General features: G+C 42.2%; 1 protein-coding gene across 1 annotated transcript in view; it reads right to left on the bottom strand.

Annotated features, from left to right (window-relative positions):
* The window catches only part of LOC121452778, a 41,095-nt gene extending 33,202 nt beyond the window's left edge, over positions 1 to 7,893 (bottom strand). Inside the window, exon 1 of the mRNA XM_041659028.1 lies at positions 7,764 to 7,893. Coding sequence (XP_041514962.1) covers positions 7,764 to 7,893 — 130 coding nt within the window. The remainder of the gene's footprint in view (positions 1 to 7,763) is intronic.
* Between the last annotated feature and the right edge of the window lie 15,912 nt (positions 7,894 to 23,805).

Raw genomic sequence — 23,805 nt, 5'->3', positions numbered from 1 at the left:
TAAATGCTTCATAAGATAAGAAACCAGAACAGGGAGCTGACATTGACCATGAGGCTTGTTTGGGGGAAGAGAGAGGGTGCTGGGGTCACAGAGTCAGGCTGGAAATTGGAGCTCCAATGTTATTCTGAGGACCTGGGCTTGTTTCCTTGATCACAGTTGGGAAAGGCCTCCTGGACGGAGTGTGACCCTTACACATCAGTGACTGACTGAATGCCAGCGCTATTGGAGGAGCCGAGGCTGGCACGGAACTGACACGGGGCTCTAGATAGGCAGGCTGTGGTAGGAAGACCGGGACAGGAAGCCTGGGGTGCTTCAGTTCTTCATGAGGGCCACCTAACTCATGCCTTCAAGGTCAGGAAGGGCCACACTGGAAGCATCTGAAGGGGGACTGACCTTTGAAAAGACATGGTAGAAACAGGAGAAGGAAAGAGAACCCAAGATGGGGTGGGAGGCTGAAGACAAGGATTACAAGGTTTAAGGAAAAACATTCATAGGCCTGGACTTTATCCTGAGGACGATGAACCCCTAAGTTTGCAGGGCTTAGAAAGGAACACAGCCCAGCTGATATTTCCCAGGCTGGACGGGCATGAGTGAAATACTGGACAGTAAGCCCTCAGCAAATGCGTCCTTTCTTCTCCAGTGAAATACTGGACAGTACTCCCTCAGCAAACACTTCCTTTCTTCTCCAGTGAGGGTGGGATCACAATGATTGAAGCTGTTAAGAAATCAACCACTCAAAATATAACCGCAAAGCCAGAGGACATATTGCTGGCAACTGCATGGAGTGGTCAACCAGATCGCCCCTTTTCAATGGCACCATAACGGAAGCAGACCAGAGACAGGGCTACAGCGGGAGAGTCTAGGAACACAAGTACTCTAGGACCAATTGCCAGGTTTCAGCGGGAGAGTCTAGGAACACAAGTACTCTAGGACCAATCAACCAGTGCTAAGATCATATCACCCTACAGTGCTGAGATCATATCATCACCCCTACAGTGCTAAGATCATATCACCCCTATAGTGCTAAGATTATATCATCAACCCTACAGTGCTAAGATCATAACAATCATACAGTGCTAAGATCGTATCATCAACCCTACAGTGCTAAGATCATAACAACCCTACAGTGCTGAGATCATATCATCAACCCTACAGTGCTGAGATCATATCACGCCTACAGAGCTAAGATGATATCACCCTACAGTGCTGAGATCCTATCAACCCTACAGTGTTAAGATCACATCACCCCTACAGTGCTGAGATCATAACCCTACAGTGCTAAGAGTATATCATCACCCCTACAGTGCTGATCATATCAACCCTACAGTGCTGAGATCATATCACTCTACAGTGCTGAGATCATATCAACCCTACAGTGCTGAGATCATATCAACCCTACAGTGCTGAGATCATATCAACCCTACAGTGCTGAGATCATATCAATCCTACAGTGCTGAGATCATATTGCCCATACAGCATGCTGTACTGCCACACAGCAGTGTCCAAGCCAGCACAACCTTGCTGATTCTAAAGTCTATGAGTGAGCAGGCTGCATACAGCTGCCTGAAATGAATGAATGAGTTGGCTCTTTGCAGTCTGAATCAGATATTCTACAGCACAAACAGGCACAGGCAGCAGGTGAGCATCAAAGTGGGAATCTGTAGTAATAGGGGCGGCGGGGCTGCGTTCCCAGCACCCCAGCTGCCTGCTCGGCTAGCTTATGCCCGAAATAACAACACACAAACTGTATTCATTTAATCACTGCTTGGCCCATTCTCTTCTAGGCTAATTCTCACATATTAATTTAGCCCATTTCTAATCATCTGTGTATGGCACCCCAAGGTGCGCTTACCAGGAAGATTCTAGCCTATGTCCATCCTGGGTCGGAGCTTCATGTCTGCCGGGGAGCGGGGCATGGTGTCTCTCTCAGGCGTCTGCTCCAGAGAGGAGAGCTGTCGAGACTCTGACTTCACTTCCTCTTCCTCCCAGCGTTCTGTTCTGTTTACACCTCCCACCTATCTTCTAACCAATAAAATGGGTCAAGGCAGTTCCTTTATTAGCCAATGACCTTCCTCCATCATTTCCCCTTTTTCGGTTTAAACAAAAAAAAAAGGCTTTAACTTTAACATAGCAAAATTACATATAACAAAACAGTTATCAAGTAAAAGTTACAATAATCTTTATCATAACTAAGGAAAACTATAACTAACTATTCTTAACTCCATCAAAGACTCCAGAAAGATACAATACAACCTAAGCAAACAAGAAAAAAGCAACTTTTAAAACTCTAGAAATGACAGAGACATCTCGCTGCCTGGACAGTCACCCAAAGTTCCTCTGTACCGTTGGGGCATCCATCTTCAGCCTTCAGGCCCATGCTATCCAGCAGACATTTCCATAAAGCAGGAAAATTCAAAGTCAGTTCAGTCACTATCTGTTGTGTCCTGCAGAATGTCTCGCAGACTCTTTCATGAATCAGGAACCCCGAAAGATCATCTCACCTTAGGCAAGTTCAGTAGTCCTCTCTCTGCGGGTTCTCTGTGTCCAGTTTATGCAATAATCCAGGCAAGAGTAGTATCTTGCCCAAATGGCTATCAAACTCCATAATGAGCCTCTTCGATGCCCATCTTCCTCTTGAAGTAGACTGGTGCTGCCAGGAGCAGAGTGTCTCATTGTCATGAAAAGTCCTCAGTTATTAAAACATTAAATGTCCTATTCTGTAATCTTTAAAAGACATGAAGAATGTCTATCTAAAATATATCTCTATATATCTAGAAAATCTAACTAACATGACTACAAGCTTTACTATTATCGATGATTATCCATTAACAACCTATATTTCTTAATTATAGAGTACATATTTAAATGAACTACACAATCACAATACCTTAATCAAAATCAGAAACACTTATACATATAACAAAATTGACCTTAAATCTCTATCAATATAGCAAAATCTATACTAATGTAAATTATTCATATCTATATCATATCCCCCTTAAAATGTAAAAGAACGTTTATAAACCATATTTGGGAACATGGGCGCAGTTTTTTCTCTCCAAACTGCTTCCTGCTGAATGGGGGCGTCGTTAATTAGGTCTTTCATGGTATAACCTGTGTGCTAGTTTCATCTCAGTTGGCAGTTGAGCGAAGCAATTTTCTGAAGGCGTGCACAGGAACCATTCAGGAGGACGTGGTCCATCATACCAAATCGGAATAGAAGAAATGAACAGCGTCTCATCCTCTGTGAAAACAAAATAAGAAACTCCTTTCCAAAGTATCATATCCTTAGATCCAAATTCAAAATATCTATGTTGGATTAGTTCAGCAGTATTTATAAATAAATATCTTTTAGCAGCTGTTGCTCCTTCCTCAGCATTCAAATAATTCAAAGAAAGCATAATAGCATACAGTATCAAGATTCTCTGTGTATTTTCCATCTTTGTACAGCTTTGTTTTAACGTCTATTTTGTTTATTTTTACTTTTAACACTTTGCTTTTTGAGACAGGTTCTCTGTATCTTTGACCTGAAGTAACTCTGTAAACCAGGCTGTCTTTGAACTCTCAGAGATCCGCCTGTCTCTGCCTCCCAGGCATTCGGGATTAAAGGTGTAAGCTAGTACACCTTGAACTCACAGAGATCTGTTTGCCTCTGCCTTCTAGGCACTGGGATTAAAGGCGTGTGCTACCACACACAACAACTCTCTTCCTTTTTTTGTTTTTTACTTTAAGAACTTCAACTTTTAGTCTGCATATATTTTTAACACACTTCAAACCATTTAGAAATTTTCTTTGTCTTTGAATCTCTCTTTACTGTATATCTCTCTTTTTCTGACCACACGAGTCTTTAATTTACCAAGCAATATCAGTAGGATTAAAGGCGTGGCTTTGCCAGCTGGATCCAGCCCATTCCTTAGCTTTCCAGCCTCATGGCTGAGGTACTGGCTGTAGCCAGCAAGCGAGCTTCAGCAGCCTGTGCTTGCAAACCGCACAAACCGCCTGCGTAAAAGACTCAGAGTTTGCCCTGGCAGGACAGCCCAGAAAGCCGGCATTTTTAAACAGCACAGCTTTTTTCCTGCTACGGCTGAAAACGGAAAAGCATGCGTTCAGCTTTTCGTCAACACCATTTAAGTGTTTCGTGGCAGGACCTCTTAATGAGCTGCAGGGTTTTGTAGCTAAAGCTGAGTCAGGAAGCCTCTCTTAGATGAGGTGCTTGCTTGCCTCTAGCAAGCAGAGTAGAGCGAGTCTAGTTGCCATCAAACAAATCGTAGCACTTTACTCCAAATGCTCTATTCAAAAGCTCTGTCTCCTGCAGGAACCAGACAGAGATCTCAATGGCGACACAGCCCCAGGAAGTCCCGCTTTAAAATGACACAGCGTTTTTTCTGCTACTGTTGCCGAATCAGGAAATCTCTCTACAGCATGCCACCATTCTGTATTCTTGTATTGGCGCCTTCCCATCTCTTCCTTCAAATGGAGCCAGGAGAGGCCTGGTCTCTTGGTCCAGTCTTTGCTGTGATTGACTCTCAGGGTATATCTCTTCAGTGTAGAAGCAGGAACCGTTCCCGTCCAGATGGGATTCCTCAGCAACCTTCCTGATGGGATTCCTCAGCAACTAAACAGGGCCGCCGGTAGCCCAATGATCCAGGGCCAACAGGATGAATGGAGCAAGTGGGGGGATGGGAGGGGTGGTATCCAGGAGAGCGCAGGAAGCCTGGCGCCGGAGCTGAAGGTGCCCAGCTCCCTTACAGGGGACCCTGAGGCCTGCCGGGTAGGCAGGCACTCACCGCTCTGGGTGGGTCGCCTTAGTTTAGGAGCTTAAAACTAAAGTTGAGCACTGGTCCTAGCATACAGCAGGGCAGGGTTGGGGAGGGGTGCTGGGGGTGCTGGGTCGTGCGAAAGAAAAAAAAGCAAGAACAATGGTTTTTGATCCTACTGCACGTACTGGCTTTGTGGGAGCCTAGGCAGTTTGCTGTGCGTGATTTTTTAAATTCTTACTGGTTCACTAGGGAAAGTAATGCCAGCCTGTTCTACAGGGGTGCAGCTATTTGGTCATCTGCCTGAGGCGGTGACCTCAAAACTTGTAAACTATTGTCATAAGAAGTGTTCTACTTGAAGAGCTGAACATTTTCTCTTATAAAACAATTTTACCAAGATTTTAACGTGTGTTGATGCTTCTTACTGAGTCAGTTGTGACACCGGGAATTGCAAGACAATAGTTTTCTGTTACTGGCATTCCTTTAAGATGTATGATTTAACAGAAGAGATCAAACAGAAAAGGCAGCTGTGATACTGACTTTAGCAGAGTTTAGCAGGGTACTCTAAACATCCTGAGTGAAATCTGTTCTCTTGACAAAAAAAAAAAGTTTTAGAACTTAGTATATAGTGTGTAATTGCACCAGCACTATAATCTTGAGACTATTTTATGTGTACTGTAAAGCAAAGCAAATAAATACATTCTTCAAAAACACACATAAAATGAGTAGAGAAAAACATTATGATACTATGTACTTAAAAACAGTGTAGACCGCAGTGGCATCAGGAACAGGGAAGTTTATTAAACCTTGTGAGATGCGATTAACTATCAATATGTGTGTGTGTGAATGATTTTTTTCTCTCTAAAACCATAGTATTAATATTTTATGTCCTTAATGATGAATGTTTAATTATGATGTGATCAGATTTATCTGTTTTGAGCCAGGTATGATGGCACATGCCTTTAATCCCAGCACTCAGGAGGCAGAGGCAGGTGAATCTCTCTATAAGTTCAAGGCCAGCCTGGTCTACAAAGCAAGTTCCAGGGCAGCCAGGGCTGTTACAGAGAAACCTTGTCTCAAAAAAATAATAGTTGTTTTAATGACAATTACTTTTCCATATATTGCCCAAAAAGTTTTTGCGTGCCCCCAAAGACATTTTAAATATTTTAGATGCTTCATAGGTTTACTTTGTATAAGACTATGATTGGTCTCAATCTGTGCATATGATGTGAGACAGGTCCTAAGGTTTTTTGTGAGCATTCAGTAATTACAAAACTGTTAGTTGAAAACTGGCCTCTGATTGCTTTGGAGAGCTGGGGAAATTGCTCAGTGGATAGGAGCATACACTGACTTTGCAGAAGATCTAATCAAATTCAGTTTCCTGCTCCCATATCAGGCAGCTCTGAAGAGCTGGACAGCCTGCTGTTAAGGGGGTCTTTCTCCAAGGAGCAGGAACACCTGGGAGGGATCTCCACCCACAAGCTGGGCTCTGGCTGAGAGATGGATTGGAGTGGCCAAAAGGCTGTGCCCAGACTTTGATTGGCAGGCTGTAAGCAAATGAGGTCGAAAATAATGATCAATCAGTGGCTCCATGGAGAGCCCACCAAAACCAAGAGGGCTCTCATCAGGGCTATGCTCCATCTCCTCCCGCCACCCACCTTGCTGATGTGGCAGAGGCAGGGAAATGGAAGCAAGACCAGCAGAAGACACCCCATGGGTTTGACTTTGTTCCCTGCTGGTTCTGATCATAGCCAGGATTTTTGGTTTGTGTTCAAATCCCTAACTACTGGCTAAAATCACAGTCAGGGCCTCTATCATCTTGCTTTTTGAAATATATAAATAAGTTGTTTTATTTAATTTTTTTTGATCTTCCTGTCTTTTATTTACACTTTTCAGATTAAACTTTTAGTGGTCATATAGCTACTACAATGTATACCTAATTTACATCTGCTTCTCAATCTATGGAGCTAGTCATCTCCATATTTCCATTAAACACACAAACTTTGATTTTAAGACATGCATATGGCACAGTGGGAGACACCAGCTTCATTCCTTTCAAAAACAAAGTAATTAGACAGTTATCTATAAGAGAAAATAATCACAAAAGGGCTCAAGAGTCCAATCAAGAAGTGCAGCAACAGAGGAGAACAAAAGGCAGGAAAAGGACAGTGAACAAACTGCTGGGACTCCCGTCATCATAGGACATCTGGTGAAGAACAGAGGAAAAGGAGGTATTGGTATCAGCCCACACCACCACATTCCCCAGTGGCCTGTTCTACAGCAGAAAATGGCAATTTTCATCCCTGAGATGACCAAAGACCTTGTTACCAAGAGTGCCACAAAGAAGTAGGCACTGACACATTGCAGAGAAGCAACACTCACACCCCTGAAACTGACACTTTACCCAGTTCCGTGAGCATCCTACGTGCACCCCTGCTGCAGACATAAGAGCTGCTACTGCTACAGGCAAATCCTCTGTGGGCCATACAACTGTCCCAGCTCTGAGTGTGCACACTCTGTGAACACCCAGGTCTCACACACCAGAGTCACTGCCACAGCAGGGTAGCCTGCGCCTGTGCCTAGGGCCACTGTCTCTGTGTATCTGTGCTCCAGACTTTCAGGCCGATGGCCACACTGAATACTCCAGGAGATCAGACAAGCACCCACTTGAGCACTAGAGCTGGGCTGTGTGCACCTGTGCTTCAGGTACTGGTTCTACCATGTTCCTGTGAGCACATGCTCCTTGCATGGCATTACCAGTTCAGCAGTAAGCGAGCCTGTGTTCCAGACACTAGTACTACCTCCTCCCTCTGCAGCTCAGATACGCATGTCCGTGCTTGGCTCTGTGCCACCACATAAGAACCACTCATCAGACACTGGCACAATCACTGCCAGTAAGCTGGACCCAGCACCAAAAGAGACACCCCCAATCATGACTTCCCCTATTGGAGAAAGAAATCAGAAGAATTCCAATGACCTATCAAGGGCCTCCAAAGTCCCTGCTACCATGGACATCCTTGGAGATGTCTTGGGAACCCATGCAACTTTCATCAATCTCAAGGGACAGAGTTGAGTAGAGACTATGGTACTGGTCCTTCACGAGAACCAAAGCTGCCACGTCCCTTCTTGCCAACATCTTCACACTTCTTTCCATGTAGCTATTGGGTTTGAGGTGTCTGCTCAGAACTCTATGTAAAGAAGCGGGACCTTGGTTATAACGGAAATACAAACAAAATGTCAAAAATGCAACATATCAGTTGTGTCTCGGTGATAAAATGCCTTTCCTAAAGGAAAGCTGGGAGGAAGGGGTTTGCCTCCCTTACAATTGCAGTCCATCATGAAGGGAGTCAGGCTAAGAATTCAAGGCAGGAACCTGGTGGCAGGAACTGAAGAAAGCCCATGGAAGAATTCTGATTACTGACTTTCTCAGTTTGCTTTCTTATACACCCAGGGATATATACCTGCCCAGGGATGACATTGCCCATGGTGTGTTAGGCCCTTCCATATCAGTCATTAAGAAAATGCCCCACACAGGCTTGCCAACATGCTGACCTGATGGAAGCATTTCCTCAATTGAGATTCCCTCATCTCAGATGACTCTAGTTTGTGCCAAATTGACAAAAAAACTAACAACAGAATAGGCAAAATAAAACTATTACAAATGCTGATAAGAATGTAGAACCAGAGCTCGTTCATGGCTGACATTTGAGACTGCACAGCCACTTTGGAAGACATCTGGACAGTTCCTTCTGTAAACAGGACCCAGCAATCCCAATCCCAGTTATATTTCTGAGAGAAATGAAAATGAAAGCTCATAAACCAAGGTCCATACACAAACACTTGTAGCTTTATAAATAGTCTCTAAAAGCTGAACAGCATCCTTCAGCCAAAAGATAAACAAAACACATTCAGAACACAAAATACTATTCAATAAAAAGGAACAGAATTGATATGTATGTCTAGATGGATTAATCTTAAGTGCATTTTGATAGACAAAAGAGCCAGACAGGCTGAGAAAACTAGTATGGTTTCTGACTCCATTCATTTGATATCCTGGAAAATATGAGACTACAAAGATGGGAAACAAGTCAGTGGCTGCTGGAGGATTGAGGATGGAAAACCATCTGATTACTAAGTGGCAAGAAAGGGAGCTTTAGGGTGATATGACTGAACTCTGTGACTTATGCATTTGCAAAAGCCACCAAACTGTGTGACATGGAGGAAAACTTATTATGGGCCAGTATTTAGAATTCAATCAGTATTTTGGAGAATTTGAAGATACAACACAGACTATAATGAAAGACTCCAACTGGATTATAGATACATAACTTCGCTACAGCAGCCTCAGCAGAAATAGGGTGAACTAAGCAACTGCAGAAAACAGTGTTTTAATGGGAATCTAGAAGGCTAAGACAACAAAAGCAATCGCAAAAAAAAAAAAAATGTACCCTACTTGGTGTTTCTCAGAGGAGTACATGCTGGCAATTTCAAAACTACTTTACATATCTATTAGAGTTAAACAAGTGAATACACTGTAGGCGACAGGAACACTGTATCTCACTGTCAGAGAAGCAAGCAATGAGAGTGCAGAATAAATCTTGTATTAGCCAGAAATATGAGTATGAACTCTTGTTTAATACATCGATGACTAAATAAAATAAATATGTCTAGATGCATGTGCAATGAAGAATTAGTTTAGGAGGACTATTACTCAAACCTTTCCTATTCCAAAAGACCCATTCCTGGCTGGCCCTTGGTTGGCTCCTGCAGTATTTTGTTGAGACGATGTGTGCAATCAAGATAATCTGTGCAATCAGTGTGATTTGTGCAAAACGCTTTCCTTTCATAGATGTGGAACTTAAGAAAACACTTTCTCTGGGAGTGTACAAGACTGACTCCCAATCAGAACTCTGAATTTCTAGGCTCAGGCAAACTTTCACAGTAGACAACACCTTGAATATTACTGGGTAGTCATGGTACATTGCTGGAACAATCAACTCTGCATTCTGTGGCCAACTACTGGGCCAAGTTTCCCACTAAACTCCTCCAGGTTTCATTTCAAGATGATTTTTCTCTGCTTATTTTGCTTTCTAATCATGAGAATGGTGATTTTGAATCTAGGTACTCTTGGGAATGCCCAACACACATGAAGTATACACTGTTCACTACATCTACCTTTAGCTCTTTTGCACTGCCCATTGAAAGGGTCTAGAAGCATGCCTGGTAGCACCAGATCTTTGTTAAGATCATATCATTGTATTTGCAAGTGCAAACTATTTGACCATGGGGCTGGGAAGAGAACATACAAGATGAGGTGGTGTAGTGTATAAACTCAGAAATGAAGGGAAGAAGAGACAAAGGGAGAGACACAAAGGAAGGAAGGGAGGGAGGAGGGAGAAAAGGGGAAACAGAGAGACCAAGACCTTATCCTGTGGCCAAAGTGAACAAGATAAAGTATCATGCTGTTGACATGCACACCAAAGGATAAAATAAATACCCTGGAGTACATACTGATCCAAATAAATGGAGGTAACATGTTAGCAAATCTTTAAGAAGAATTTCAAAGGTCAGCAAGATAGCTCAGAAGGTAAAGGCACTTGCCAACAGACCTGAAGCATGAGTTGGATCCTTGCAGTAATAAGGGCGTCGGGGCTGCGTCCCCAGCACCCCAGCCGCCTGCACGGCTAGCTTATGCCCGAAATAACAACACACAAACTGTATTCATTTAAACACTGCTTGGCCCATTCTCTTCTAGGCTAATTCTCACATATTAATTTAGCCCATTTCTAATCATCTGTGTTGCGCCCCTAGGTGCGCTTACCGGGAAGATTCTAGCCTATGTCCATCCTGGGTAGGAGCTTCATAGCCTGCGTCTGCCCAGGAGCCAGGAGCATGGCGTCTCTCTCAGGCGTCTGCTCCCGAGAGGAGAGCTGTGGAGTCTGAGCTCACTTCCTCTTCCTCCCAGTGTTCTGTTCTGTTTACTCCTCCCACCTATCCTCTAACCAATAAAATGGGCCAAGGCAGTTCCTTTATTAGCCAATGACCTTCCTCCATCATTTCCCCTTTTTCGGTTTAAACAAAAAAAAAAGGCTTTAACTTTAACATAGCAAAATTACATATAACAAAACAGTTATCAAGTAAAAGTTACAATAATCTTTATCATAACTAAGGAAAACTATAACTATGACTAACTATTCTTAACTCCATCAAAGACTCCAGAAAGATACAATACTACCTAAGCAAACAAGAAAAAAGCAACTTTTAAAACTCTAGAAATGACAGAGACATCTCGCTGCCTGGACAGTCACCCAAAGTTCCTCTGTACCGTTGGGGCATCCATCTTCAGCCTTCAGGCCCATGCTATCCAGCAGACATTTCCATAAAGCAGGAAAATTCAAAGTCAGTTCAGTCACTGTCTGTTGTGTCCTGCAGAATGTCTCACAGACTCTCTCATGAATCAGGAACCCCGAAAGATCATCTCACCTTAGGCAAGTTCAGTAGTCTCCTCTCTGTGGGATCTCTGTGTCCAGTTTATGCAATAGTCCAGGCAAGAGCAGTTTCTTGCCCAAATGGCTATCAAACTCCATAAGGTGCCTCTTCAATGCCCATCTTCCTCTTGAAGTACATTAGTGCTGCCAGGAGCAGAGTGTCTCATTGTCATGAAAAGTCCTCAGTTATTAAAACATTAAATGTCCTATTCTGTAATCTTTGAAAGACATGAAGAATGTCTATCTAAAATATATCTCTATATATCTAGAAAATCTAACTAACATGACTACAAGCTTTACTATTATTGATGATTATCCATTAACAACCTATATTTCTTAATTATACAGTACATATTTAAATGAACTACACAATCACAATACCTTAATCAAAATCAGAAACACTTATACATATAACAAAATTGACCTTAAATCTCTATCAATAAAGCAAAATCTATACTAATGTAAATTATTCATATCTATATCATATCCCCCTTAAAATGTAAAAGAACGTTTATAAACCATATTTGGGAATATGGGTGCAGTTTTTTTCTCTCCAAACTGCTTCCTGCTGAATGGGGGCGTCGTTAATTAGGTCTTTCATGGTATAACCTGTGTGCTAGTTTCATCTCAGTTGGCAGTTGAGCGAAGTAATTTTTTGAAGGCGTGCACAGGAACCATTCAGGAGGACGTGGTCCATCATACCAAATCGGAATAGAAGAAATGAACAGCGTCTCATCCTCTGTGTAAACAAAATAAGAAACTCCTTTCCAAAGTAATATATCCTTAGATCCAAATTCAAAATATCTATGTTGGATTAGTTCAGCAGTATTTATAAATAAATATCTTTTAGCAGCTGTTGCTCCTTCCTCAGCATTCAAATAATTTAAAGAGAGCATAATAGCATACAGTATCAAGATTCTCTGTGTATTTTCCATCTTTGTACAGCTTTGTTTTAACCTCTATTTCGTTTATTTTTACTTTTAACTTTTTGCTTTTTGAGACAGGTTCTCTGTATCTTTGACCTGAAGTAACTCTGTAGACCAGGCTGTCTTTGAACTCTCAGAGCTCTGCCTGTCTCTGCCTCCCAGGCATTGGGATTAAAGGCGTGTGCTACCACACCTTGAAGTCAGAGAGGTCTATCTCCCTCTGCCTACCAAGTGTTGGGATAAAGGTGTGTACCACACACAACAACTCTCTTCCTTTTTTTTTTGTTACTTTAAGAACTTTAAATTTTAGTCTGCATGTATTTTTAACACACTTCAAACCATTTAGAAATTTTCTTTGTCTTTGAATCTCTCTTTACTGTATATCTCTTTTTCTGACCACACGAGTCTTTAATTTACCAAGCAATATCAGTGGGATTAAAGGCGTGGCTTTGCCGGCTGGATCCAGCCCATTCCTTAGCTTTCCAGCCTCATGGCTGAGGTACTGGCTGTAGCCAGCAAGCGAGCTTCAGCAGCCTGTGCTTGCAAACCGCACAAACCGCCTGCGTAAAAGACTCAGAGTTTGTCCTGGCAGGACAACCCAGAAAGCCGGCATTTTTAAACGGCGCAGCTTTTTTCCTGCTACGGCTGAAAACGGAAAAGCATGCGTTCAGCTTTTCGTCAACACCGTTTAAGTGTTTCGTGGCAGGACCTCTTAATGAGCTGCAGGCTTTGCAGCTAAAGCTGAGTCAGGAAGTCTCTCTTAGATGAAAGCGCACGCTTGCCTCTAACAAGCAGAGCAGACCCGAGAACACAGCGAGTCTAGTTGCCATCAAACAAATCGTAGCACTTTACTCCAAATGCTCTATTCAAAAGATCTGTCTCCCGCAGGAGCCAGACAGAGATCGCAATGGCGGCACAGCCCCAGGAAGTTGCGCTTTAAAATGACACAGCGTTTTTTCTGCTACTGTTGCCGAATCAAGAAATCTCTCTACAGCACGCCACCAACAAACAGCAAAAATCTGTGTTAAACTCTCTCTCCCTTATTTTTAAGCCTTCTCAGGTTTTTTAAATGGGTTTAGTTGTCCACACGTCTGGGCGCCAATTATAGTAATAAGGGCAGTGGGGCTTCATCCCCAGCACCCCAGCCGCCCGCACAGCTAGCTTATGCCCGAAATAACAACACACAAACTGTATTCATTTAATTACTGCTTGGCCCATTTCTATCTAGCCTCTTCTAGGCTAATTCTCACATATTAATTTAGCCCATTTATAATCATCTGTGTTGCGCCCCTAGGTGCGCTTACCGGGAAGATTCTAGCCTATGTCCATCCTGGGTAGGAGCTTCATAGCCTGCGTCTGCCCAGGAGCCAGGAGCATGGCGTCTCTCTCAGGCGTCTGCTCCAGAGAGGAGAGCTGTGGAGTCTGAGCTCACTTCCTCTTCCTCCCAGCGTTCTGTTCTGTTTACTCCCCCCACCTATCCTCTAACCAATAAAATGGGCCAAGGCAGTTCCTTTATTAGCCAATGACCTTCCTCCATCAGATCCTAAGGACCCACATAGCGGAAGGGGAGAAAGGACTCCTTCAAGTTCTCCACTGACCTCCACATGTGTACCTGTGATACACTCCTTACACACCAAAATAAATAAATATAACAATTTTAAAGACTTCCAAGAAAAAATGAAGAAAGGACAATAGGAATAGAATACCAATCTTCAAAAACCACAATAACAATTCAACAGGTGAACAGTTACTATGAAACAGGACTGGATATATACCTCAACATATTTACTACTAATCTTGGTGTTTCTTCAATATATCCACAAATTATTTGATGCTCATTCCAGTAAGAGGTGGATTTTAATTTCTCTTCCTCAATACCTATTAGACTTTGTGGTTTTGTTTCTAATAAACAAACCATGGAAAGGGAAAATGCCAGAGAATCAAGAATGGTTTTACATTAACCAAGGCTTCAAGGTTAATATCCCAAACTAATGCCACACTGATGCCATGGGATCCCTGAAATTACAAGAGCACATCACGGCTGTGGTGCTCTTGCTTCCTGACTGGAAACGGCAGTCTTAGGTGTTGCTTCTCAGGCACCGTACACCTGGATTTGTTTTGCTTTCCTTTTCACTTTGTTTTTTGTTTGGTTAGTTTTGTTTTTTAACTTTCTCTTTATTTATCCTTGTGTCTTTCACATCATGCATCTCGATCCCATTCATTTCCACATCCCTTCATATCCGCTCTCTGTCCTTGCAACCTCTGTTCCGAAATAAAAAAGAATTTAAAAGAATAAAGAAAATAAGAAAAATTTTCGTCATGGAAGCTGTAGTGTGACACAGTGAGTCACACAACCCTTTTATCCATATCACATGCAAGTGTTCATCGCAGAGTCGTTGGTCTGGTTCACGGCCTCTGGTTTCTGATACACCACTGATGCTCGGCCCCCACTGGGACTCCTCTTGGTTACTCTGCTGTTGCCCTGTGTTGTGGAGATCCTGCAGTTTTAGGTCTGCAGAACTGGCTCCTGTAGATCACAGATGGGGTGGATGCTGGGGTGAGCCAACACATAACCCTGGTTCTGGGTCTGGGAAGCTGCAGAGTTGGTCAGTCCACTAGTTAGTTCTCCCTTGTCCACACCACTGGGATGAGCTCTCCTGCATTGCCCTGGAGAGTTCACCCCTTGCAATAATGACCAAGGGGCATGGCCAGTTCTCCTGTTTTCATGTCCTCAGGGTCAACTTTCCCTCACCTGTTGCCCTGGTGAAGTACAGGGGTCACTCTTCCCGAGTGCTGCAGATGGCAAGAGGCAGGAATAGCTTTCCTGTTCTTACGACCTCCAGGCCAGCTCTCCCACCAACCTCAGGCATGCCCATGTTCTTGAGGCCTGGCTCACCTGCACCCCTGTAAACAGGGTCTGCTATGCTTTGCTGTGCTACCCGGATGAGGTGCAGGGACGACTTTCTCCAGAGTTGCAGTTGGTAAAAAGGAGGGTGAGCTCCCTCCCCAGCTGGGAGTTGTAGGAGAGAAGGGGTAGAACATCTTTCTCTCCATCCCATCACCACACTGGAGACGAGTCATGGTGCTGGGCAGGACCATGCTTCCTTGTCACAAAGGGATCACAGAAGTGCTGGGAGAGCTCCTTGTGGGTGGGGAGGTGTTGTTGGAGGGGAAGTGTTGTTGGAGTCCTCTCCTGGGCCGGGCATGAAAGCCTGGGCTGCATTAGGTTGAGATCCTCCAGCCTCAGCTGTGTGGCATGGGGTGGAGCTGTTGTTGTTGGTGGTGGTGGTTGTAAGATAGGGGCTCTTGTAGGTCTGGATCTCTCTGCAAGCAGGCTAGGGCTGACTAATAAGCAAGCCCCAGAGATCTACTTGTCTGTCTTCCCACTACTTGATTACAGGTGTCTAATAGACATGGATTTATTTATGTGGGTTCTGGAACTCAAACTGAATCATCTCTCCAGCAAAATTTTTTAAAGCTTTTTTATTAAAAATAATTTTTTCATAGAGCATATTCTGGTCACATGTTCCCTCACTGGTCTCTTCTTAGATCCTCTCCACCTCTCACCCATCCAACTCCACACTTTCTCTCTCTCCCTAGAAAACTAACAGGCCAATAAAAACAAACAAGTCATAAGAAAACAAAGCAAACAAACATAGGATTAAGAAAAGAAAGCACATACACAGACATACACACATGTACAAACATAAAACCCTTAAAACCAAGATCAGAAACCATAACAGATAAGTAAAAGACAAGTAAAAAAAAATTAAAGTCCAAAAAAGCCATATGAGACAAAACATCTCCAAAAATATCATGGAGTTGGTATTGTGCTGGCCATCTACTGCTGGGCCTGGGGCCTCCCTAAGGGTAGTTTGTACACTTAGCCAGGCTCCTTGCAGAAAACTAAGTTTCCTTTGGGAGTGGTTGACAGAAATAGCTTTGGGGTTGGAGATAGGCGCTTATGTCCACTTCCTCTCCCAGCACTGGGACCTCATCTGCTTAGCCCCATGCATGCTACAACACTCTCTGAGTTCATATGTGCACCAGCCTTCTTGTGTCTGGAAGGCACTACTTCCCCACTACCAAGTGCAAAATGTCAAACTTTTCAACAGCATGCTTCTCTTACTTCCTACCTTTTGTTTAGTATACCTCATTTGCATATACAACACCATGCTCTAGAGCAGTGCTTCTCAGCCTTCCAGATGCTGTGATCCTTTAACGCAGGTTTTCTGGTTGTGGTGACCCCAACCACAAAACTATTTTCTTGCTACCTCACAGATGCAATTTTGCTACTGTTATGAGTCATACCATAAATGTCTAATATGCAGGATATCTGATACACAGGCTGAGAACCTCTGTTCTACAATATGGTGCAATGAGTTATAATTTTAGCTTTAATCAATCATGTCTTAAAGAAATCAAGGAAAAATAAAATCTTTCCTCTTTACCTATTACTTGATCTTCCAGAAGTTTCTCATCTTCCCAGGACATTTCAATTTCCATCTGGTTCTGGCATTAGCAATTTATAACTTTTATCATTGCACTCACAAAAATAGCAACTAAAACTGATTTTATGTATAGTTTTAATTGGTTCATGTTTCTGGTTACAAATTCAATTAAATATGCTAAAAATTATAGATTGTACTGAAAAGTACAATACACTCAGCCAGACCTGGTGGTGCACGCCTTTAATCCCAGCACTCTGGAGGCAGAGGCAGGCAGATCTCTGTAAGTTTGAAGCCAGCCTGGTCTACATTCTAAGTGCCTCAGGATAGCTATAGCCAGGTAGTGAGACCCTGTCTCAAAACAAACAAACAAAAACTTTTGTTTGAGCGGGTGTGGTGGTGTACACCTTTATCACTGCACTGGGGAAGCAGAGGCAGGTGGACCTCTGTGAGTTCAAGGTCAGCCTGGTTTACAGAGGGAGTTCTGAGACAGTCAGGGCTACACCAAGAAATACTGTCTCAAAAAATCAAAACCAAAACAAACAATAAAAGTTTAATACACTCAGTTTTGGGGAGAATGCATCTGTATGTGTATGGGAAAGAACAACAGTGCAGGTGTGTGTGGGTGTGCGTGTGTGTGTGTGTGTGCGTGTGTGTGCGTATGTGCGTGTGTGTGTATGTGCGTGTGTGCGTGTGTGTGTGTGTGTGTGTGTGTGTGCATGTGTGCATGTGTGTTTAGACTACAGGACAATTTTGAGTGTCATTCTTTATCGTCCACCTTGTCTTGAAGCAGTCTCTCACTATGCTCACAACTTACCAGGTCCCCTGCACTGATTACATGACCTCACATGGTTTCCCATGTGTGCATGTGAGTGCCATAAAGTGATGTGGCCATGAAGGGGCATTCACCAGAGCTGCTGCTTGGAATTTCAGCCTCCAGAACTTCTGAATTCCCTTTCCATTCAAAGTTACCACTGTCATAATGAAAAGCTGATTACAGCCCCGATAAAGAACTAATCTGACCACCCAAAATTGAACCTGCTGTGACTAGGACCAAGTCTGTTGTTCAGCTGTCCAAGTCTGCTTGGCTTCTTTCTGCACGGTCTTCTCCTTTCCCTCAGCTGCTGCATGCATTTTATACTCCTCTGTTAAACTCCACTTTTTCTATAACTTTAGAAAAAACCAGTTTTGCTTGCAATCAAAGAGTCCCAACTTATCTACCTGAGTTGAAGTCATATATCTTATAAATGTAATTAAGAAGTAGACATGCCCATCAAAATTTCAGACAAATTCTTCAAAGACCTTGAAAGAAAGGTACTCAATTTCATTTGGAAAAGCCAAAGGATAGCCAAAAATTCCAGGATAGCCAAAGCATCCTGCATAATAAAAAAATTCTGGAGGCTTCACAATCCCTGACTTCAAACTCTGCTACAGAGCTATAGTACTGAAAACAGCCTGGTATTGGCATAAGAACAGACAGGAAGACCAATGGAACCGAATAGAAGACCCCGATATCAATCCATACATCTTCAAACACCTGATCTTTGATAAAGAAGCAAAAAATATCAAATGGAAAAAAAGAAAGCATAGTTAACAAGTGGTGCTGGCATAACTGGATATCAACATGTAGAAAAATGAAAATAGACCCATATCTATCACCATGCACAAAACTCAAGTCCAAATGGATCAAAGACCTCAACATAAAGCCAGCCACACTGAACCTTATACAAGAGAAAGTGGGAAGTACACTTGAACGCACTGGCACAGGGAACCACTTCCTAAACAGAATCCCAGCAGCACAGACACTGAGAGAAAAAATTAATAAATGGGACCTCCTGAAACTGAAAAGTTTCTGTAAAGCAAATGACACGGTCAACAAGACAAAACAACAGCCTGTGAAATGGGAAAAGATCTTCATTAACCCCACATCAGACCGAGGTCTGATCTTCAAAATATATACAAAGAACTCAAGAAATTGGACACCTAAAGATCACATAAGCCAATAAAAAAAAATGGAGTACAGACCTAAACAGAGATATCTCAACAGAGGAATCTAAAATGGCTGAAAGACACTTAAGGAAATGGTCTACATCTTTAGTCATCAGAGAAATGCAAATCAAAACAACTCTGGAGAGTCCATCTTACACCTCTAAGAATGGCCAAGATCAAAAACACTGTTGACAACTTATGTTGGAGAGGTTGTGGGGAAAGGGAACACTTCTGCATTGCTGGTGGGAATGCAAGCTGGTACAACCCTTTTGGATGTCATTGTGGCGAGTTCTCAGAAAATTGGGAAACATTTTCTGAGACCTCAAACCTCAAGACCCAGTAATACCATGTTTGCGAATATATCCAAAGGATGCTCAATCGTGCCACAAGGACATGTGCTCAACTATGTTCACAGAAGCTTTGTTTGTCATAGCCAGAACCTGGAAACAACCTAAATGCCCCTCAACTGAAGAATGGATAAGGAAAATGTGGTACATTTACACAATGGAGTACTACACAGCAGAAAAAAATAACAACACCTTGAATTTTGCAGGAAAATGGATGGAGCTACAAAACATTATTTTGAGTGAGGTAACCCAGACACAGAAAGACAATTATCACATGTACTCACTCATAGGTGGTTTTTAAAGATAAAGCAAAGAAAGCCACAATTTCAGAGAACTTAGACAACAATGCAGACACTAAGAGAGACTTACATAGATATAATCTTCATGGGTAGTAGAAAGTAGAACAAGACAAGATCTTCTAAGTAAATTGGGAGCATGAGAACCTTGGGGGAGAATTGAAAGGGGAGCGGAAAGACAGGGAGGGGATCAAAGAAAAATATAGAGCTCAATAAATGTCAATAAAATAAAAAAAGGGGGAACCAGAAGATATCCCCAGAACTGGAGTTAACAGACATTATAAGCCTCCATGTGGGTGTTGGAAACTGACTGTGGGTCCCCAGAAAAACAGCAGAAGGCAGAGCTGGAGAAGTGACCCAGGCCCTTTGAAGCCCAGAGGTCATGCATGGCTCCCAGATTAAGCACTGAACTTTTTAGAATGCTGATTTTGATTTTGTTTTGATTCTGTCTATATCCTGGGTCTTTCCTCTTGGGGTAAAAACATAATTATTTTGATTTTACAGGAGCCCACAGATGAGAAACTTTGAACTTCTACAGAGACTTAAAGAGTTTTTAGAGAAACAGCAGACATTTTAGAGATATTTGGAACTTGAAAGGGACTTTGGATAAAAAGATTGAATTTTTAAAGCATTTGAAATTTTAGAGACTGTGGGACCCTTTAAAATTGCTTATCCTTTATATTGTGGTATTAGCATGCCATCTTGGGACAAGTGAGAGGAAATGATCTAGTAGGATAGTGATGCATCTATGTGTCATATTGACAAGGGTTAACTATGCTTGCTAATTTTATGTCAACTTGACAGAAGCTAAAATCATTTTGAAAAAGGGAACTCTCAACTGAGATTGGCCTGTAGGCAAGCAACCCAGTGGTGCATTTTCTTGATTAATGATTGATGTGGGAGGGCCCAAATAAGTGTATATGGTGCCCCCTCCCCCCACAGGCTGGTGATACTGAGTACCATAAGAAAATAGGTTGATCAAGCCATGACAAGGAAGACAGTAAACAGCACTCCTTCATGACCTCTGCATTAGTCCCTGCGTCCAGGCTCCTGCCCTGACTTCCCAGGATGTCGGTCTACAAGCTGTAGGCTGAAATAAACCCTGTCCTCTCCAAGCTGCTTTGGATCATACTGTTTCACAATAGAAGTACTACGACAACTGAGCCTACTTATTCAAAGATAATGCATCCACTCTCAGAGCTATAACCATAACGCCCTCACACCCATGCTAACGATTCACCAATGGAGATCTCAATTTCAGAGATTCTATCATCCACAGAATTTTCAACCCTCTTGCCCCCAAAGTGAACTCAATTCTCCTTGAAACTTGCTTCTTCTGAATTTTCCATCTCTATGGATGGTATACTAATGCCATAAAACAATGGGTCTTCATTTAACTCTTTATACCCTGTGCCTCTCCATCTTGACCCTCAACATTCAATTATGATATTCCTTCCATTTTTCCCTTATAACTCTCTTGATTCTGTCTCTTCACAGTCATAACTTTGTTCACTAAAATAAACTTTATTTGATTTATAATTAATTTCCTACTTCTAATAGTTTTCTCCCCATAAAGGTATCTTTCAAAGTTGTCTTTTTAAATTAAAAACAAAATTATAATTTTATCATCTGTATTGTTTTAGTGCTGACTGCCCTTAGAACAAAGTAAAGATTCACCCATCTCTTCACAGTACATACTAAGCCATTTGCAGTGCAAGATAAAACCATGATTTCACCCTTTGGGCACCTGAACTCCCATTGCATTTGGTTTAACGCATTTTCCAAACCCCTTCTGCATTAACTTTTTATTGTTGTAGCCAAGACAAAAGCAACCTAATGGAAGACGCACTTATTTTGTCTCATGGTTTGGCCCCATGTGCTTGGTCAGAACATCACGGCCAGGGAGTATGTGTCAAAAGCATCTTCTCTCCATTAAAGACAGGAAGCATAAGAAGACAAAAGATGTCAGGGAACAAGATAACACCAAAGTCACACCTTTGGCGACCTCCTTCGTCCAGCCAGGTCCCCTCTTCTAAGTTTCCAGAAATCTCCCAAAATTGTGCTCCCAGCTGGGAAATCGGGCCCTCAGTCTATCAGTCTTTTGGGAGGAAATGAATATCCAAACTTTAACAGCGTCTTACTACTAGCTCCTACCCAAACTTCAAATCTCAAATTATATTGTCACCTCCACAGAAGCTATGGCTATTCTTTTCGATCTGTGATGTTCCCAGACAAGCACCAGTCACACACAGCTTCAAGTGCGTCTGAATGTGGCCACTTGAAATTTAGATATTAAGTGAAAATCACACACCAGATTGTAAAGACTCAATAATAATAATAATGAAGAGGAAGAGGAAGAAGAAAAGAAGAAGAGGAGGAGGAGGAAGAGGAAGAAGAGGAGGAGGTGGTACAATCCCTTAGTAATAAGTTTATATTGGTTACATATGAAAGAATATTTGGACACATTTATTAGGTTAAACTAAACATATTAATGTGATGTTAATTCCAGCTTTTTAAAAACCTTTCAACAACCTATCTGTAGGAAACTCAAAATTACTGCAGACTGCCTTATATTCTACCTGGCCAACACCTAGGCTAAACAAGGAGGAACTCCTTTTGCCTACAGTTGCTTGTGGTAGTTATTTTTGAAAATTACTACTGGCAGACTACAAGCATCTTATGAACAAGGGGATGCCTCTACCTGGAAATTCCAGAAGGGTGCTAAAATAAATATTCAATAAGTATGTAAATAATAAATTAATTAAATACTCAATCCTCACTATTTGGGGATTCCACAGTTGTGGATTTGCATATACACACAAAAGAAAACTCACTAGTAACCTCCTAAACAATACATGTGCTTTTTTGGCCATCTGTGAACGCAGAGATTTGACCTGTCCACATTTTCCTAGCCGAGGTCAAATACAGCAGTATTCTCTTTTGTGGTTTCAACTATCAAACTGTACATAAGTCTTCTTTATGCTCTATTTACTACTTATTTTGGAACTTTGTTTCTGTTTTGCATTATATGACTTCTACTTAAAATGCCCCCCGAAAGACCGTGTCGAAAAGTTCTCTAGTGTTCCTATGCTCAAGATTGGGTTGCGCCAAATAGAGGCAGCAGGAGTGTAGATAAAATACCAGGTTTGAATTATAGTGCTCTTAGCCACACACGCAATATTAACTATACATATGAAATCAGATGTTTTCGATAGAAATAAGTGTGACAGAATCTCTCCTTATAAGTGAAAATGTGACTCCAAGAACCGACAAGGAACCAAATGCTCTTAAGTCTCCTAGAGACAAGGGCTCAGAGGTGCTACTTCCAAAGAGACTTTGGAAGGCACTGTTTGGGTTAAATTAAACAGTCATTTGATTTTTCATACAAATCTTATGTGGATATGTGAATATGGTGGTAGACAAAGCAATAATTTCAGCTTTAATTCTCTGACTGACTTACAAGCTACATGATTCGGGGCAAACTGCATCATTTTCCCTGCCTTTGTCCATTATTCAAAACGCAGATAATAGAGTAACTGCTAATGGCTGCCAAGGTCTGGCTGGGTATGCGGTGGGGGTGGGAGACAGAGCTGAAGACATAAGGCACAGGAAATTTCAGAATGAGGAAAATAGTCTCATTATTATGATGGTGATTATATAATTGACTTTCTTTTTCAAAACCCGTGGAATTAAAAGTACACTTTATTTTACAAAAATTCTAACTTCAATCTTAGTTTTAAAAAACATTAGTAGTCAAGATTAAGCAACGGAGATGAAATAATACACTCCTATATAACTCTTACTTAAATATTAGTGGCAACAATAATAATAGGGAAAGGTTAGGCAGCCTAAGAAAACGCAGAGGGAACTCAACAGCCTTGGGTTCTGATTTGGTTCTTTCACATATTAAGAGGAGGCACAGTTTACTTTATGGAAGTCAAGTGCTTATTGCATCCAGAAACACAAGTGAAATACGTTCTGCATATATGTATTCAAAAATATAAGACTGGATTTACTTACAAGACAGCAATGCCAAGTCACTGAACGAATGCACTGGGTTCCGGAGTGAGAGGTGATCTGCCTAGATTCTCTTCAATGTAAGAGAAATGCAGCTACGACGAAACAGAGAGAAGCGCCCCTCTGAAGAATGTCTTTAATCCTTAACAACAAACAACAGGAAAAAAAAATCTAGGGCACATCAGTGCCAGGAAGATCATGAGGCAGAACAGACAAGCTCTGGGCTCATGGTTGGTACACATCCTGAGGAATTTTCCACCCCTGGGAACACTGTTGACTCCGGCCAGGTGGCACCAGCACCTCACCACAGGGTGTCTGCAGTCCTCTGCCAGCCTACAATGCGGAGTCAAGAAATAACACACCACGGCTGGCATTCTTCGAACTCCAAGCATGGACTCCAACCCCAAGGAGGGCTGCAAGCTGTACCAGAGGCTGAATCAAAGTTCCTTCCAGCGCCACTTGGGACACTTGGAAAATCCATAGGACTTGAGAGTTGTGAAGACCATTGTGTGACAGCATCCAGGCACCTGCGTGCCA

Source organism: Microtus oregoni, unplaced genomic scaffold, assembly GCF_018167655.1.
Source record: "Microtus oregoni isolate MIOR12 unplaced genomic scaffold, Mior012 000010F_ref0000083, whole genome shotgun sequence".
In the NCBI taxonomy this organism is placed as follows: Eukaryota; Metazoa; Chordata; class Mammalia; order Rodentia; family Cricetidae; genus Microtus; species Microtus oregoni.
Note: the sequence above shows the minus strand (reverse complement) of the source record. Positions and strands in the feature narration are given on the sequence as shown.